Here is a 15,126-nt window from a genome sequence, read left to right as displayed (position 1 = left end):
TGCCTTAGCTTCTTGAGTACTGACATCACAGGCCTGCACCACCATGTTTGGCTGAAGGTCTTTGTCTTAAGAACCTGAGGCCTTCATGGTTTCTGAGCTGCGGTTCTTTCCTTCCTTGGCGCTACTTCTTCCCTGATTTCTTTCTTTGTGACTTTAAGTTACCTTTTTACTTCAAACTCTGTGTTTTGTTGTTTGGGTTTTGTTTTTTGAGACAGGGCTACAGAGAGCTCTGCTGTTGACCAGGCTGAACTCGAATTCAGAACTCTGCCTGCCTCTACCTCCTGAGCACGGGGACTAAGGGCGTGCACCTCCCAGCTAAAGAGTCTAAGCTCTATAAAGAGATATCACAACAATGTACGGGGGTGGGGGATGGATATAACCTGTGATAGAACACTTCTCTGACATACAAGAAGCCATGCCAAAAATAATAATATGAAGTTCACTTTTTTCTAATAAGGCAAAAAAGCCTTCTCTGTGTGCTGTGTGCTCATTGTCTCCCATGGGTGTGCTTGGCTTGTAGTTCTAACTGTGCCTGCTGGTCAGGTTGCAGAGGAGACAATAATTGAAGAGGAAGAAGAGGAAGAAGAGAAGTTACCATTGGCAAAGAGACCAAGGATGACAGAGATAACAAACAGTATTGAGGAAAGCAAGGTAATGAGATTCTTCTCATAAGAGAGAGAAAGAATGGAAGCCCTGGTGATTGGAGGTGAAGCCCTCTTCATCTTTCTGTCTGCCATCTGAATACTCTGTTATCAGGAATTCTTACTGTAGTGACACTGTTTGTTCTACAGGAAGGCAGCGAAAGAGAGCTACTGCAGCAGCAGCTCCAGGAGGCCAATCGAAGAGCCCAGGAGTACAGACACCAGCTCCTCAAGAAAGAGCAGGAGGCAGAACAGTACCGTCTCAAGCTGGAGGCCATGGCGCGACAGCAGCCCAACGGAGTTGAGTTCACCGTGGTTGAGGAGGTAGCTGAAGTGGATGCTGTAGTAGTGACAGAAGGGGAAATAGAAGAAAGAGCAGCAGAAGTGATGAAGTCAGGAAGGACCACAGAGCCTCATACTAGTGTTTCCATAGAAACCATTTCATCTTAACACGCAAAGACCACAACTTGTACTCATTCGTCTTATTTTTAAGAAGAAAATACAGAGGGCAAGCATTGTGTACAAATTAAGACTGTCTTTAAGAAGGGAACAGTAGCAGGGCTCAGTGCCTGGGCCAGGAAAGCTGTATGTGCAGCTGGAGACTCAGAGCCACGTTAGGGGCATCTAAGGGACCAAAGGACCAGGACCAAATCTCTCAGCTCACGTCATTGCTTTAAACAGAGTACTGAGCATTGCGGATTGATTTTTTTTTATAAAAAAATAATTAACTTTATATCAAAAGATTTTAAGATAATACTTGTAATACATATACACCAAGAGCCTTTAATAATTATTCCTGAGATCTCCAAGTGATCTGAAGTTTGCCTTAGGTTTATGAACTGCTAAGGTTGTAGGAAGACTCTTGCGAGGATGAAGAAAAGATACCGTACATTCCTTCCTTTTCCTTTTTTTTTTTTTTTTTGGTGGAGAAGTTTAAGATAGGATTTCTCTCTGTAGCCCTGGCTGTCCTGGAACTCACTCTGTAGACCAGGCGGCCTCAAACACACAGATCTGCCTGCCTCTGCTTCCCGAGTGCTGGGATTAAAGGCCACCACCGCCCAGCTAAAGCTACCATACATTTCTAAGAAAGCAAGCACACGAGCTGCTCCTAGTTAATCCACTGAAAAGGAATCTATGGGCTAGGAACAGTAGTACATACCTGTAATGCCAATGCTCAGGAAACCGAGACAGAGCCGGTGAGTGTGAGGTCAGCAGGAGCTAGAGAGACTCCTTCTGTGTAAGAGGGCCAGCTGCCCTTTTCTGGCCTCTGTGAACACCCTGGCATATACATACAAATAAAAATTAAAAAGTTAAGTAAGTTAGTTGAACGCCAAGGTTCACCCTTCAGGATCATGAGACTACAGCGAGATTGAAGCCAACTTGAGCTCCATAGTGAATTACAGTGCAGCCCGGGCTACAATGTGGGGCCTTACGCAAGAAAAGAAAATCAAATGTTGGAGTGGTGCACACCTCTTCCAGCACTCAGGTGATAGAGACAGGTGCATCACTGTGAATTTGAGACCTGCCTAGTCTACAAAGAGAGTTAATGGGATGGCCAGCACTACATACAGAGACCCTGTCTCAAAAAAAAGAAAAAAGAAAGAAAGAAAGAAAGAAAGAAAGAAAGAAAGAAAGAAAGAAAGAAAGAAAGAAAGAAAGCAGAGAAAGCTGACTTGTGATTGCCAATAAATTGTATGTTCACAGTTCGAGGTCAGCCTGGTCTACAAGAGCTAGTTCTAGGACAGGCACCAAAGCTACAGAGAAACCGTCTCGAAAAACAAAAAAAACAAAAAAAAAAATTGTATGTTGATAGCTTAGACGTCAGTTAAAAAAAAAAAACAACACAAAATTAAACTAGGCATAGTGTCGCATGCTTGTAATCCCAGCACTTGTGAGACTGAGACAGGAGGATCACTGCAAGTTCAAGGTCAGCTTTGACTATTTTAAGATTTTTCTTTAAAAAAGAAAATGACTAGACTTGATGACCCTCATCCTTGCACTCAGGAAGCAGAGGCAGACAGGTCTTTGGGGTTCACATAGTGAGTTCCCGGCCAGCCTGGGCTACATAGACCCTAACTAACAATAGCAAAAAATCTGAGGACATGCTCAATGGGATAACATGGTGCCTCGCATGCAAGGAAGTCCTGGGTTCCCCCTTTGGTGCTGTATGTACACAACAAAAATGAGGGTCAGGAAAGCAAAGAGAAAAACAATTAACATCAAACTTTTAATGCCAGAAAGAAATTTTACTTATGTTATGGGGAGTGTGTGTGTGTAACGCCTGCGTCCCTCCTGAGACTGGGCGGTCTCAGAATGAGGCTTCTGAGCTATGAAGCTCTGGTCTTGACATGGAAACTGTATGAACGTTAGAAGACTATAATCAGGAGGGTCGTCAGAACATCGCTTCTAGACATCTGTTTATAGAAATCAAGTTTGAACTTCTAAATTGTATAAAGTTGGGTTGAATGTTGTGTGTCACATAGGACATTGGTGTTTTCCTGCAGCGCTTATCATCTTGTGACGAAGGCCAGCGCTGTGCAGGCCTGTTTCTGTTGACTGCTGCTTTTGCTGATGTGGGCCAATAGAACGCTGTGCCTTAAGGTGTGTAGGACAGGTAACAAAGGGGGCAGGGGTCACTGCCACAGAGCAGAGAGCCATATATCTGAGCCCTTGCTATCTTCCTCTCTCTCTTACTCTGCTCAGATACTTTGGCAAAGATTTTCAGTGCTGGGTTGTTGAGGTGGGATTGGGGCAGGTCTCTGTTATTAACATGAAGTGGTTTTTGTTTGTATAGCTGGGTGTCGTGCTCTTGCCTGTAATCTCAGCATTCAGGAGGCTACAGCAAGAGAGTTGACATGAGTTTGAGGTCAGCCTGAACTACAGTGTGAGAACCTGTCTCAAAAACAAGGCAGCTGAGCATTGTGGCTCATGCTGATAATCCCAGCTCAGAAGGCTGCTGCAGAAGGTTGCCTGCACTCTGAACGTAGTGAGCTCTCTAAGACAGCATGAGCCACAGAGACACCTGTCCATCCCTGTCGCCCCCCCCCCCCCACTTCCCCAGACAGGGTTTCTCTATGTAAATCTGGCTGTCCTGGAACTTACTTTGTAGACCAGGCTGGCCTCGAACTCACAGAGATCCACCTGCCTCTGCCTCTCCAGTGCTGGGATCAGGGGTGTGCACTCTAGCTGAGACACCCGTCTTAAAGAGAAAAGAAAGGGCTGAGACTATAGTTCAGGAAGAGCCCTTGCCTGTCATTTTATCAGATCCTGGTTCAATCCTTAGGACTGCAAAAAACAATATTTTTAAAAGTTTAAACAGGATGTGGTAGTACATGTCTATAATCTCAGAACTGGTAGAGGGAGGCAAGAGGTCAGAGGTTGAGGACCATCCTTGGTTATTTAACAAGTTTGAGGCCAGCTTACCCCCCCCCCCCCGTCTCCCCTAATGAGGAAAGTTACCTGATAGCAGAGGGAAAGGCCACGTAGACTTTTTATTGGAAATTAGAAGAAGCCAGAGAGGCATGTGCCAAGTGCACATCTGAATGATTGTTGAGAATACAGTTTCCTAATTAGTGATCATGAAGAAAATGGGTATTTTTAGCCTGGAAAAAGCTTGACAGTTAACATGGTTCTGTTTACCTTGATTAGTATAATAATCTGTGCAGTGTTCCAGAGGTGTGGATTCATTTTTGTCTCAAACATAATTCTCCAACTTAAAATTAACAAACGGAATGGACTGTTAGAGGTTTATAGGCAAAAATAGCTGTTTTCAAATGACTCTTGGCTGCTGGCACCCTGACTAGGTCTGCTCTGTGTGTCCGAGCATCAGAGATTGTTCTAGTGCCTCGAGAGTGTCTGGAAGCATAGTAGAGGAGTCTGTGTCTGCTCCGGCTGTCGGGCTCTTCTGAGATACCTGGGAATGGGGTGCTAGCAGTAAGCTGCTGTGTGTGGCTAACTAGAGAGAGAAGTTTCCATTCAGATGACTGTGTGTACATTCCTGGAGCGCATGCTGACTTTAACTCCCTCCCACCTTTTAAGGGGATGGAGAGTCTGCAGAGACTGTCCATGCCTAACCACCTCACCTTGCTAGTTACTGTGGGGATGGATCTGTCCATCTAGTCCTCCCCTCTGAGCAGAGCTTCTACTTTAGGGAAGCCTGCTTCATTGTTCCAAGTTAATTTTGAACATGAGGTCTCTGTTGTTCATCTCAAAAAGGAAGTAGGTTTTGCTTTTCAGTTATACGGCCATGAAGATGAAAGGTGTGGGAGGAGACTCTTTCAGTTAGTTAGAAATGTAGGTACTGGACAGCCAAGCATGGGGCACATGTGAAATCCCAGCACTGAGAGGCTGAAGCAAGAGGCTCAGGAGTTCAAGGCCACACTGGGCTACAGGACGGCACTGGATAAGAACACGATACACAAGCGGGAAGGCCCAAATTCAGATCCTAGCACCCACTCTAGCAAGTCCTGGTCCCAGGGGCACCCATAACCCTAACCTGTTAGCAGGCTAAGGACGAAGGGTTACTAGGGTTTGCTGGTTGCCAGCCTCGCTGAAAAGATGAATTTCAGGTTCAGGGAGCGACCCTGTCTCACAGGAACACAAGAGAGTAATGGAAGAGGACACCCAAGGTTCTCTCCCTCCACAAACAGGCACATCCCCACACTCACACACAAGGAATTGGGTATGCCCTGACTTCATGTAGCCTTCTAGGTCAGCAAAGTTTGTTGCTTTTTAAAGACAGGGCCTCACTCTGTAGGTTGACTTCAAACTCAGGGCAATCCTCCTGCCTCAGCCTCTTGAGTGCTGGGACTGTAAGTGTGAGCTCCACGTTGGACTGGGTCAGTTGAGAAGATCTACCATGATCTTCGGGGTGAAGAGGCCTAGCTGACTGCGAAGGCTGGGTGTGTGAGAATCAGTAGCAGATGAGCGGCTGCGTGGGTGCCAGTGCTGTGCTAATTCAGGGATGTAACCCCACATTTGCATCTGGGTTGTGTTTTCCCCCCAAAAAAGAAAAAAGAATGTTACAACTTCTGTTCTTCCTGCCTTCAGGGAAATTGATGACAAATGTGTAAATGTGCCTTCCCTCCATATTCTGCTTCTGTGGGGGCTTGTCATTGTGATGCCAAAGCGGAGCCCTCGTGGCTGCTATAGGAGAAGGGGCCTTGGGGTTGCTCCGAACTCTGTGCCTTAAAAGATACTCTGTCAGATGTATATGTTCTTTTGTTTTTTTCCAGACAGAATCTCACTGTGTAGCTCTGACTGGGAAGAAACTTGCTATGTAGTCCAGGCTAGCCTCAAATTTAGAGATCCACCTGCCTCTGCCTCCTGAGTGCTGGGATTAAAGGTGCCTGGCAACAGATAGTTTTTATATCTCGTTGCTGGGTACATGTTAGTATAAATGTATAAATGCATAGTGATCTTTCCAATTTTCTCTTTGCGGGTCAGCTCTGAATTATCTGGAATAACCTGGAAGCTTATTAAATACATAGATAGGGTTTTTAATCCACTGGGAATAGGAAAACAGTGAATAAGAGAAAATATGTGCGTTGAGGCCCAAGGAGCTGGTTCGTGCTCACAGGGAAGCCAGCGGGTAAGTGCAAAGACACCATGGTCAGTGCACAGCGACCAAAGTGAGCTTCCCTCTGTGGCCGTTTGTCTTTTCCTCCTGTTGAAGCTGCCTTGACACTTAGAAAAACCCTCAGAGATGGGTGTGGTGAAGCCCCAGGACTCAGGAAACAGAGGCAGGTGGATCTCTGTAAGTTCCAGGCCAGCTTGGGCTACACGGTTAGACCCTGTCTCAAAAGAAAAGCCTCCAGGCTTCTGGACAGGGAAGAGCCCAGGTGAGAGGCTGTGGAACTGAGCTCTGAAGCTCTGCTTCCCCAGCTCAGCACCTCACTGTGCGAGAAATAACTTGTTCCGAGAAAGCTTGTGTGGCTGTCCCCTACGTCAGCCACCTCCAGGGCTAGAAGAGCTGAGGCCCATAGTGAACTCCTGTCAGAGTCTGACAATGAGCAGGGGTCCCTTTTTGTCCCAGTTCCTGGAGACCAGCTTTCTCTTCTCTCCTCATGCAGACAGATGTTTCTGTCAAGGCCATCAGTATGCACTTTAACTTCTTACTTCCTTTTTGTGTTTTGTTTTGCTTCGAGACAGGGTCTCTCTCACCCTAGCCAGGCTGACCTGGAACTCACTGTGCGACCTAGGCTAGCCTCAGACTCACAGCAGTCCGATGCCATGGCCTCTCACGCCCTGGCTCACAGATGTGTCACCGGGACAGACCGGCTCTAACCCCGTCGGAGTCATGCTCTGTTTCCTTTACTCACAGGGAAGATGTTAGATTGAATAGCCTTGGGCCTCGGGTGCTGTCCTTCTGAAGGCTGGGGGAGGAGGATAGTCCTAAACTCTGCAGTAGTGAGTTGACTTGTTACAGTCAGGAAGTTGTGACCCTTTGTGTCTTCCCGGACCCCCACCCACTACTTCTGTTCCTTCCATCCCTCGGCTCTTGTCGTAGGAAGGCTTTGCCCGGCACTGGAACGTAGAGTCGGTCATCTCTAATCTTCAGGGCTCCTCTTTCTTTCTTTCCTCCTCCCCCACCACGTTTTGCTCTGAGGTGATTTGTTTCTGAGAATTAACTAGGTTATACTTTCTATCTGTGTTCCCACTTGGTTTCTGACATCTTGGATGTCAGCTGTTACAGTAGCAGGTCCGCTCCCTGGCCTCGCCCAGTGTGTCCTTCTGCCAAGGCCATTTGGAGGCGGATGCCCAAGAGTCTTTACAGTGTCTTCTTGTTCTTCAAGTTGTCTGGCAGCTTTGTGTACAGTAAAATTGCAGGAAAACTTAAATAAAAGTTTCTTTTTTATTTAGGATAAAATACTTCCATTCTAATGAGCAAGCGTGTGTGTACATGTGTGTGAATGAGCATTTATGTACATATACCTATACAGATCTATATTATATATACAGTTTTGTACTATCATTTAAAATAAAGACATTTCTTAATAAAATATTAGTGTTGTTGAAGTCTTTGGCAAAGAATGTTTCTGCTGTCTCTGTTAAAATGAACCAGCCAAACTAAAGTTAAGGTGTGTGCCGTAGCCCCAGCACCCAGATCTCACCTCAGTGTCTTTTCTTTTATTTTGAGACAGGTTTTTTTTTTTTTTTTTTTTTTTTTTTTGGTGTTTTGAGACAGGGTTTCTCTGTAGCTTTGGAGCCTGGAGCCTGTCCTGGAACTTGCTCTGTAGACCAGGCTGGCCATGAACATGAGATCCACCTGTCTCTGCCTCGTGGGTGCTGGGATTAAAGGTGTGCGCCACTGCCCAGTCGCTCAGTTTCTTTCATGTGTAAGGAGTACCAGGCTGAAGGCAGCTGGGTAAGAAGGGCGGAGGATAGGAAGGAGACTAAACATAAACAGTGTTGCTGCCTTCTTGGGACCATCAGCTGTGTCTTGCGAAAGATCATTCCAGCTGGACTTCCGGACAGCTTATGTCCCCTGCACCGAGGGACAGGGCCCAGGGTTCTCACCTGATGGCCCCAGCTCCTCACCACCTGTTGTAGCTGCATGTGGACTTAACTGCATGGCCGAGGGAGGACGTGCTGGACAAAGGCTTTCAGGTGCAGCCTGCTGTGGGAAGAGCAAACCCTTTTAAGTAACCCCTCACTGATTCTCAGAGTGAACTTTGGGAGAGTCCTGCCTCAGTTTGTCGGTTTTTCATCGGAACCTTAAGAAGAAGGGTAGACACCATTTATGTCTCCCTCTGGGAAGGAATTTTAGAAACACGCAGTGGAAACTCACATCTGTAATCCCAGCACTCCTGCTGTGAGATAGGAATGGAGCCAGGAGAATCCCAGAAAGCTTGGGGGCCTCCTAATCTGGCCACTGAAAACAAGAAGCCCACAATTGAGCTGTGGTGCACATGCACCCATACTCACATGCAAGCATAAACATACAAAAGTTTTTAAATTTTTATGTGCATTGGTGTTTACCTGTATATGTTGTGTGAGGGTGTCAGATCCCCTGGAACTAAACTTACAGACAGCTGCGAGCTGTCATGTGGGTTCTGGGATTCATCTCTCCAGCCCCCATATATAGTGGTGTATTATTTGTGTTTTAATACATAAAGTTTGCCTGAAGATCAGAGGGCAAAGTAGCCACACTAGTCAGCCTTACAGACCAGACAGTTGTAGCACACATCTGTAATCCCAGAAGTCACACTAGCTAGTCATAGAGGCTGGGCAGTTCATGCCTTCAATCCCAGCACTAGAGAGGAATCTAAGACCTGAGGAGACAGCTCTCAGCCTTCAGTCTGAGGATTTGTGGAGAAAGGATCTCGCCCATTTCAGTCTGAGGTAGAGGTAAGAGCCAGTGGCTGGCTGCTTTGCTTTTCTGGTCTTCAGCTTGAACTCCAGTATCTGTCTCTGGGTTTTTATTTTTCATGCTACATTTCATGCCCAACTTTGGGGTACAAATTCATGAAAAAACTGGCATAGAGCCGGAGAGATGGCTCAGTGGTTAAGAGCACAGGCTGCTCTTCCAGTGGTCCTGAGTTCAATTCCCAGCAACCACATGGTGGCTCACAACCATCTGTAATGAGATCTGGTGCCCTCTTCTGGTGCGTGGGCATACATGGAGGCAGAATGTTGTATACATAATAAATAAATAAATAAATCTTTAAAAAAAAAAAGGCATAGACCAGAGTTATACACGAATGAGGTCAAAGCCCTACAGGCTAGGTTTTTCTTTCTTTTTTTTTTTTTTAAAGGTTTGTTTAACTTTTTATTTTATGTGCATTGGTATGAGGGTGTCAGATCCCCTGTAACTGGATCTTTAGACAGTTGTTAGCTGCCATGTGGGTGCTGGGAATTGAACCCCGGTCCTCTGGAAGAACAGTTAGTGCTCTTAACCACTGAGCCATCTCTCCAGTCCTAGGTTTTTCTTTCTTATCACTAAAAAGAATAGAGAAGAACAGCCTAAGGTTTTCAAATAAACAACCTTAATATATCCAGTAGCCTTTCAGGGATTGCCAAATGATAGAGTAGGAGCTGAATGGACTCCTGTGCCAATTTTAGAGTTAAGGAGATTCAAGGAAGCAATAGTCTCTTAATGGCAAATGTTAAACTTATGGTCAGTGTATAGTAGAATTACCCCTAAAGATTGGATAGAGTTGGTTAAAGCTCTTTTAGAGCTTGGTCTACAATTATAATGGAGTGCCTCATTCAGAGAAGAGACTAATACTATTGAACAACAGAGTGAAGCTAGAGGTACGGAAATCTCTAAAGATCAAATTCTTGGAAAAGGACATTAAGCTACTGTAGAAAGGCAATCTCTATATGATTGTCATATCCTGGCTTTGTGCCATGCAGCAGCTTTAAATGCTTGGGACAGAATTGAAGAAGTAGGAAATAAGATTGAATAATTTACTAAAGTCATACAGGGCCCACAGATTTCTTACAAAGGTTGGCGTCCATAGTAAATAGAATGATAGCAAATTCAGGAGCTAGACAAATAATAATTGAATCTCTGGCTTTTGAAAATGCTAATTCTTAATGCAAAAGGATAATTAGGTCATTAAAGGCAAGGTCAATACCTTTGGAGGAATGGATTTGAGATATAATTAATATTGAATCTCATTACCGTGATAATATTTGGATAGGAGAGGTGATTTCCAGAGGTTTTAATTGTGGCAAACAATGTCATCTAAAAAGAGACTGTAGACAGGGTGTTCCAATGTTTTTTTCTAAGAATAATCCATTCAGAATGCCCCTCTTGTCTGGATTATGCAGAAGGTGAGGCAAAGGTAGGCATTGGACTAATGAATGTAGGTCCACAAGAGATATCCAAGGTAACCTTTGCCATTGGGAAACTCCTTGAGGGGCCTCTTGCGGGCCCCTATGCCAAATCCAGTTCAGTCATTTACTGTGATGGTAGAGGAAACTCCTTCCCAGAGCAATTAAAGAACCTAGTGCGTATTGTAAGAAACCATACTGCTCTGGATAATAGAATAGGTATAGAAGAAAAAAATCAGGAGAAACAATAAAACAAGTACATACATCTATAAATGAACAAAGACCAAAATTAAAGATATGAATAAATGATGTCATTGAAGGTCTGGTAGACACAGGTGCAGATGTATCAATAATTTCATCAGAATCTTGGGATCTGAATTGGCCTCTTCAGGACATAACTGTTCAATTTTTAGGGACCAGAAATTTATCTCAGGCAAAGAAAAACACAAGATGGGTTGAATGTAGGGCCAGGACAGAGAGGAATATTAAAACCATATGTGACTAACATAGCAATGAATTTGTGGGGATGTGATTTGTTATACCAATGGAATACTCAGATTAACACTCCCCCAATCTTAGTAACAAACCATAAATTATTTTTTCTGGGGAAAATATTACAAGATATTATAAAGAACAGTCACCAACCATTCAGGTTGTATAGGGCACAACAGCTGCTGATCTTCCAAAGGCTCCAACAACCCTACCTTTAAAATGGTTGACAGACAAACCTGAATGCATTGCACAATGGCCTTTAACAACAGAAACCAAGGTTTTAGAACGTCTGGTACGGGAGCAACTAGATGCTCATCATATTGACAAATCAACCAGCCCTTGGCATTCTCCTGTATTTGCTGTTAAAATGAAATCTGGAAAATGGAGAATGGTGATAGATCTAAGAGCTGTTAATAAGGTGATTCAGCCAATGGGCTCTCTACAGTCTGGAATTCCTTTGCCTTCTCTATTACCTAAGGGATGGCCTCTTATAGTTTCTGACTTAAAAGATTGTTTCTTCACTACACTTTTACAAGAAAAAGACAGAAAATTTTGCTTTCCCAGTGCCTACTTATAATAATTCTCAACCTGCTAAGAGATATCAATGGAAGATTCTCCCACAGGGAATGATCAATAGCCCCACCCTGTGCCAGTATTTTGTACAGCAGCCATTGGAAATGATATGTAAGCAATTTCCTGCATCTATAGTTTACTATTACATGGACGACATTTTGTTATCTGATTCTAATGCAGATGCTTTAGAAAATGCTTGAAGAAGTAAAGAAAATTTTGCCTCGCTGGGGATTACAAAGTGCTCCTGAAAAAATACAAAGAGAGATTCTATTAATTATTTAAGTTATAAAATAGGTTTATAAAAAATTAGATTCCATGGGCTGGAGAGATGGCTCCAGAGGTTAAGAGCACTGGCTGCTCTTCCAGAGGTCCTGAGTTCAATTCCCAGCAACCACATGGTGGCTCACAACCATCTATGAGACCTGGTGCCCTCTTCTGGCGGGCAGGCATACATGCAGACAGAACATTGTATATATAATAAATAAATAATTAAAAAAAATAGATTCCAAAAGGTACAAATTAAGAGAGATTGATTGCAGACTCTTAATGACTTCCAAAGATTGCTAGGAGACAGTTCCCATCTATGGCCCACTATTGGGATAAAATCTGATGAACTAATTAATTTAAGCAAAACTTTAAATGGTGACAATGACTTAATCCCAGGAAATTATCAGCTGAAACAGAGAGAATTGACTTTGATTAAAGAGAAATTACAGAAGGCACAAGTGGGTCGGATCATGTGGATCCGAATTTTAACTGCATTCTGGTCATAGTACCCTCCAAACATTCCCCTACAGGATTTTTTTTTTTTTTTTTTTTTTTGGTTTTTCGAGACAGGGTTTCTCTGTGGCTTTGGAGCCTGTCCTGGAACTAGATCTGTAGACCAGGCTGGTCTCAAACTCACAGAGATCCGCCTGCCTCTGCCTCCCGAGTGCTGGGATTAAAGGCGTGCGCCACCACCGCCCGGCTCCCTACAGGAATTTTAATGCAGAGGGCAGATATTATCTTAGGATTAATTTTTTTATCACTTAAACAGAGTAAAAAATTAAAACGTTTGTGGAAAAGATCTCTGAGTTAATTCTAAAAGAGAAATTGTCATCAGTTAGCAAGAAATTACAGTATCTTTTAATAATAATGAAATTGACAAATTATGAGCAGAAAAGGAACCCTGGCAAAGAGCTTGTAGTAATTTTGGGGGGAGAGATTAACAACAACTATCCCAAAAGCAAGAGAATTCAACTAAAGAGAACTAACTGGACTCTTCCTCACATTGTACAGAAAACACCAATAATTGGCACCCCTACATTTTATACTGATGCAAATAAATCAGGAAAGGCAGGTTACAAATAAGAAGCTTTAAGTAAAGTGGATCAAAGCCCTTATGATTTTGTCCAAAAGTCAGTATTACACGCTATTCTCATGGTACTAAAGAATTATTTATTTATCTATTTTTGGTTTTTTTTTTTTTTTTTTTTTTTTTGGAGACAAGGTATCCTTGTAGCTTTGGAGCCTGGCCTGGAACTTACTTTGTCGACCAGGCTGGCCTCAAACTCACAGAGATTCACCTGCCTCTGCCTACCGAGTGCTGGGATTAAAAGCGTGCACCACCGCCCAGCAGTACTAAAGGATTTTAAAGAATCTCTCAACATAGTTACCGATTTTCATATTGTTTTGCATATTGAAACTGCTGAATTTATACCAGGTAATACAGAATTTGTGGGGAGCCGCCCCTGCATACTCCATTACAAGATGGCGCCTGCATTCGGCAGCACCAACTGAAATTTCCATCCCTTGTTCTCTGCCTCTCCCGTGGCGTCATATGGGCTGACAAGCTGCAACCAGTCGGAGCGTGACACATCGGAGGCGAGGACTATTAACCTATAAAAGGATTGGGCTTTGGTCCTCTGGGGTCTCCGCTCTGTAAGCTTATGCTCTCCCTCTCAAGATGCATTAAAGCTTTCTGCAGAAGGATCCTGTGTGTGCCGCGTCGTTCTTGCTGGCGAGACGGTTGCGCGGGACAACTGGTGCCGAAATCCCGGGAACCTCAACATCGTCAGCACCATCGGAGATCCCTTGGATTCAAGGAGGATTCAGAACTGCAGGTGGGTACGCTCAGAGAGGTATGTCTTTTCTGGATTTTGGCTTGGACCTCTCGCCGCCTTAGGAAGATAGTGTTGAAGCCATAGTGATTGTCCTGGGAGTGCTACTATGCTCTGCTTTCACCGTTATGATTGTTAGGTGCGTTAAGTCCCACGTAGATAAGCGGCAGCACTCTGTTGCGTGCCTCAGTCTCTTGTAGATAAAAGAGCCGTATGCGGAGTTTACTTTCATTTTCTTCGCACTTGTAAGACGGATGTAGATAAGCCGCGGGTGTCTGCTCGTTATCATGGGCTCCTCTCAGTCTATCGTTACAGCGCTAGAAACGGTGTTAAAGCAACGAGACATAAAAATTGCCAATCGGACACTTAAAAATTTTGTCAAAGAAATTGATCGGGTGGCTCCCTGGTATGTTTGCTCCGGGTCCTTGACTCTTGCCTCATGGAATAAATTGGGTAAAGATCTTGATAAAAAACTGGCAGAAGGGGACTTGAGACAGGGGACAAGGGCCATTTGGAAACTTGTTAAGAACTGTTTAGAGGATGAAGCCTGTCGGGCTGTTGTAGCGGAGGGACGAAATGTCCTTGAAGAAGTCCAGGATAGCATGTCAGAAACTGAGCGTAGTGAGAGGTTGGGCGCGCGCGAGAAAAAACCAGTCCCAATTAAGGAAAATGGCCCCCCCGGTGCGTCTAATGACAAGGGGGTGTATGCATCGGACCCTAGAGGTCCCTCACCTGTTGTAAGAAAGAAAGGGGGTACTAGTCTATACCCTTTACAAGAGCTTGAAGCTTTAATTGCCAATAGCTCCGATGATTTTAAAAGTTCAGAAGAAGAAGACTTAGACCCTGAGGAAGAAGCTGAACTAGAGGAGGAAGAAGCCTGATATGAGGAGGAGAGGTATCATCCTGATGATCACTTGCGGAGTAAGAGAGAGCCCCGAAAGCAGCAGCCTTATGCAGCCTCCCCGCAGGTAGTCCCTTCAGCGCCCCCTCCTTATGAAATGTGCCGGAAGTCCTTCTCCTTCCTCCCGGAGAAAGTAAAAAGAAAACTACGCCTTGCTTATCCTGTTTTTGAAGGCGCAGAGGGAGGACGGGTGCATGCACCCATAGAGTATAATCAACTTAAAGAATTGGCAGAGTCGGTCAGAAAATATGGAGTAACAGCTAACTTTATGCTAGCACAATTGGACAGGCTGGCCATGGCCGCCATGACCCCAGCTGACTGGCAGACGGTGGCGAAAGCATCGCTTGTCAGCATGGGCCAATATTTGGAATGGAAAGCTCTCTGGCATGAAGCTGCACAGGAGCAAGCCAGGGCCAATGCTATGGCTCTGACTCCGGAACAGCAACAATGGACGTTCGACCTCCTGACAGGTCAAGGGCGTTTTGCAGCTAATCAAACAGATTATCACTGGGGTGCATATCGGCAAATCGCTGATATGGCCATTAGGGCCTGGAAGGCACTCTCCAAAAAGGGGGAAGTGAATAATCAGCTCACTAAGATTATTCAAGGGACCCAGGAGCCTTTTTCAGATTTTGTGGCG

General features: G+C 44.5%; 1 protein-coding gene across 2 annotated transcripts in view; it reads left to right on the top strand.

The window, feature by feature from the left end:
* Positions 1–7,620, top strand: part of Gabpb2 (GA binding protein transcription factor subunit beta 2) — a 35,444-nt gene extending 27,824 nt beyond the window's left edge. For both annotated transcript variants that reach the window (XM_057793536.1, XM_057793535.1), the window contains exons 7-8: positions 521–651; positions 792–7,620. In XM_057793536.1, coding sequence (XP_057649519.1) covers positions 521–651; positions 792–1,091 — 431 coding nt within the window. In that variant the 3' untranslated portion in view covers positions 1,092–7,620. The remainder of the gene's footprint in view (positions 1–520; positions 652–791) is intronic.
* The last annotated feature ends 7,506 nt before the right edge of the window (positions 7,621–15,126 follow it).

This window comes from Chionomys nivalis, chromosome 18 (assembly GCF_950005125.1).
Source record: "Chionomys nivalis chromosome 18, mChiNiv1.1, whole genome shotgun sequence".
Taxonomy (NCBI): domain Eukaryota; kingdom Metazoa; phylum Chordata; class Mammalia; order Rodentia; family Cricetidae; genus Chionomys; species Chionomys nivalis.
Note: the sequence above shows the minus strand (reverse complement) of the source record. Positions and strands in the feature narration are given on the sequence as shown.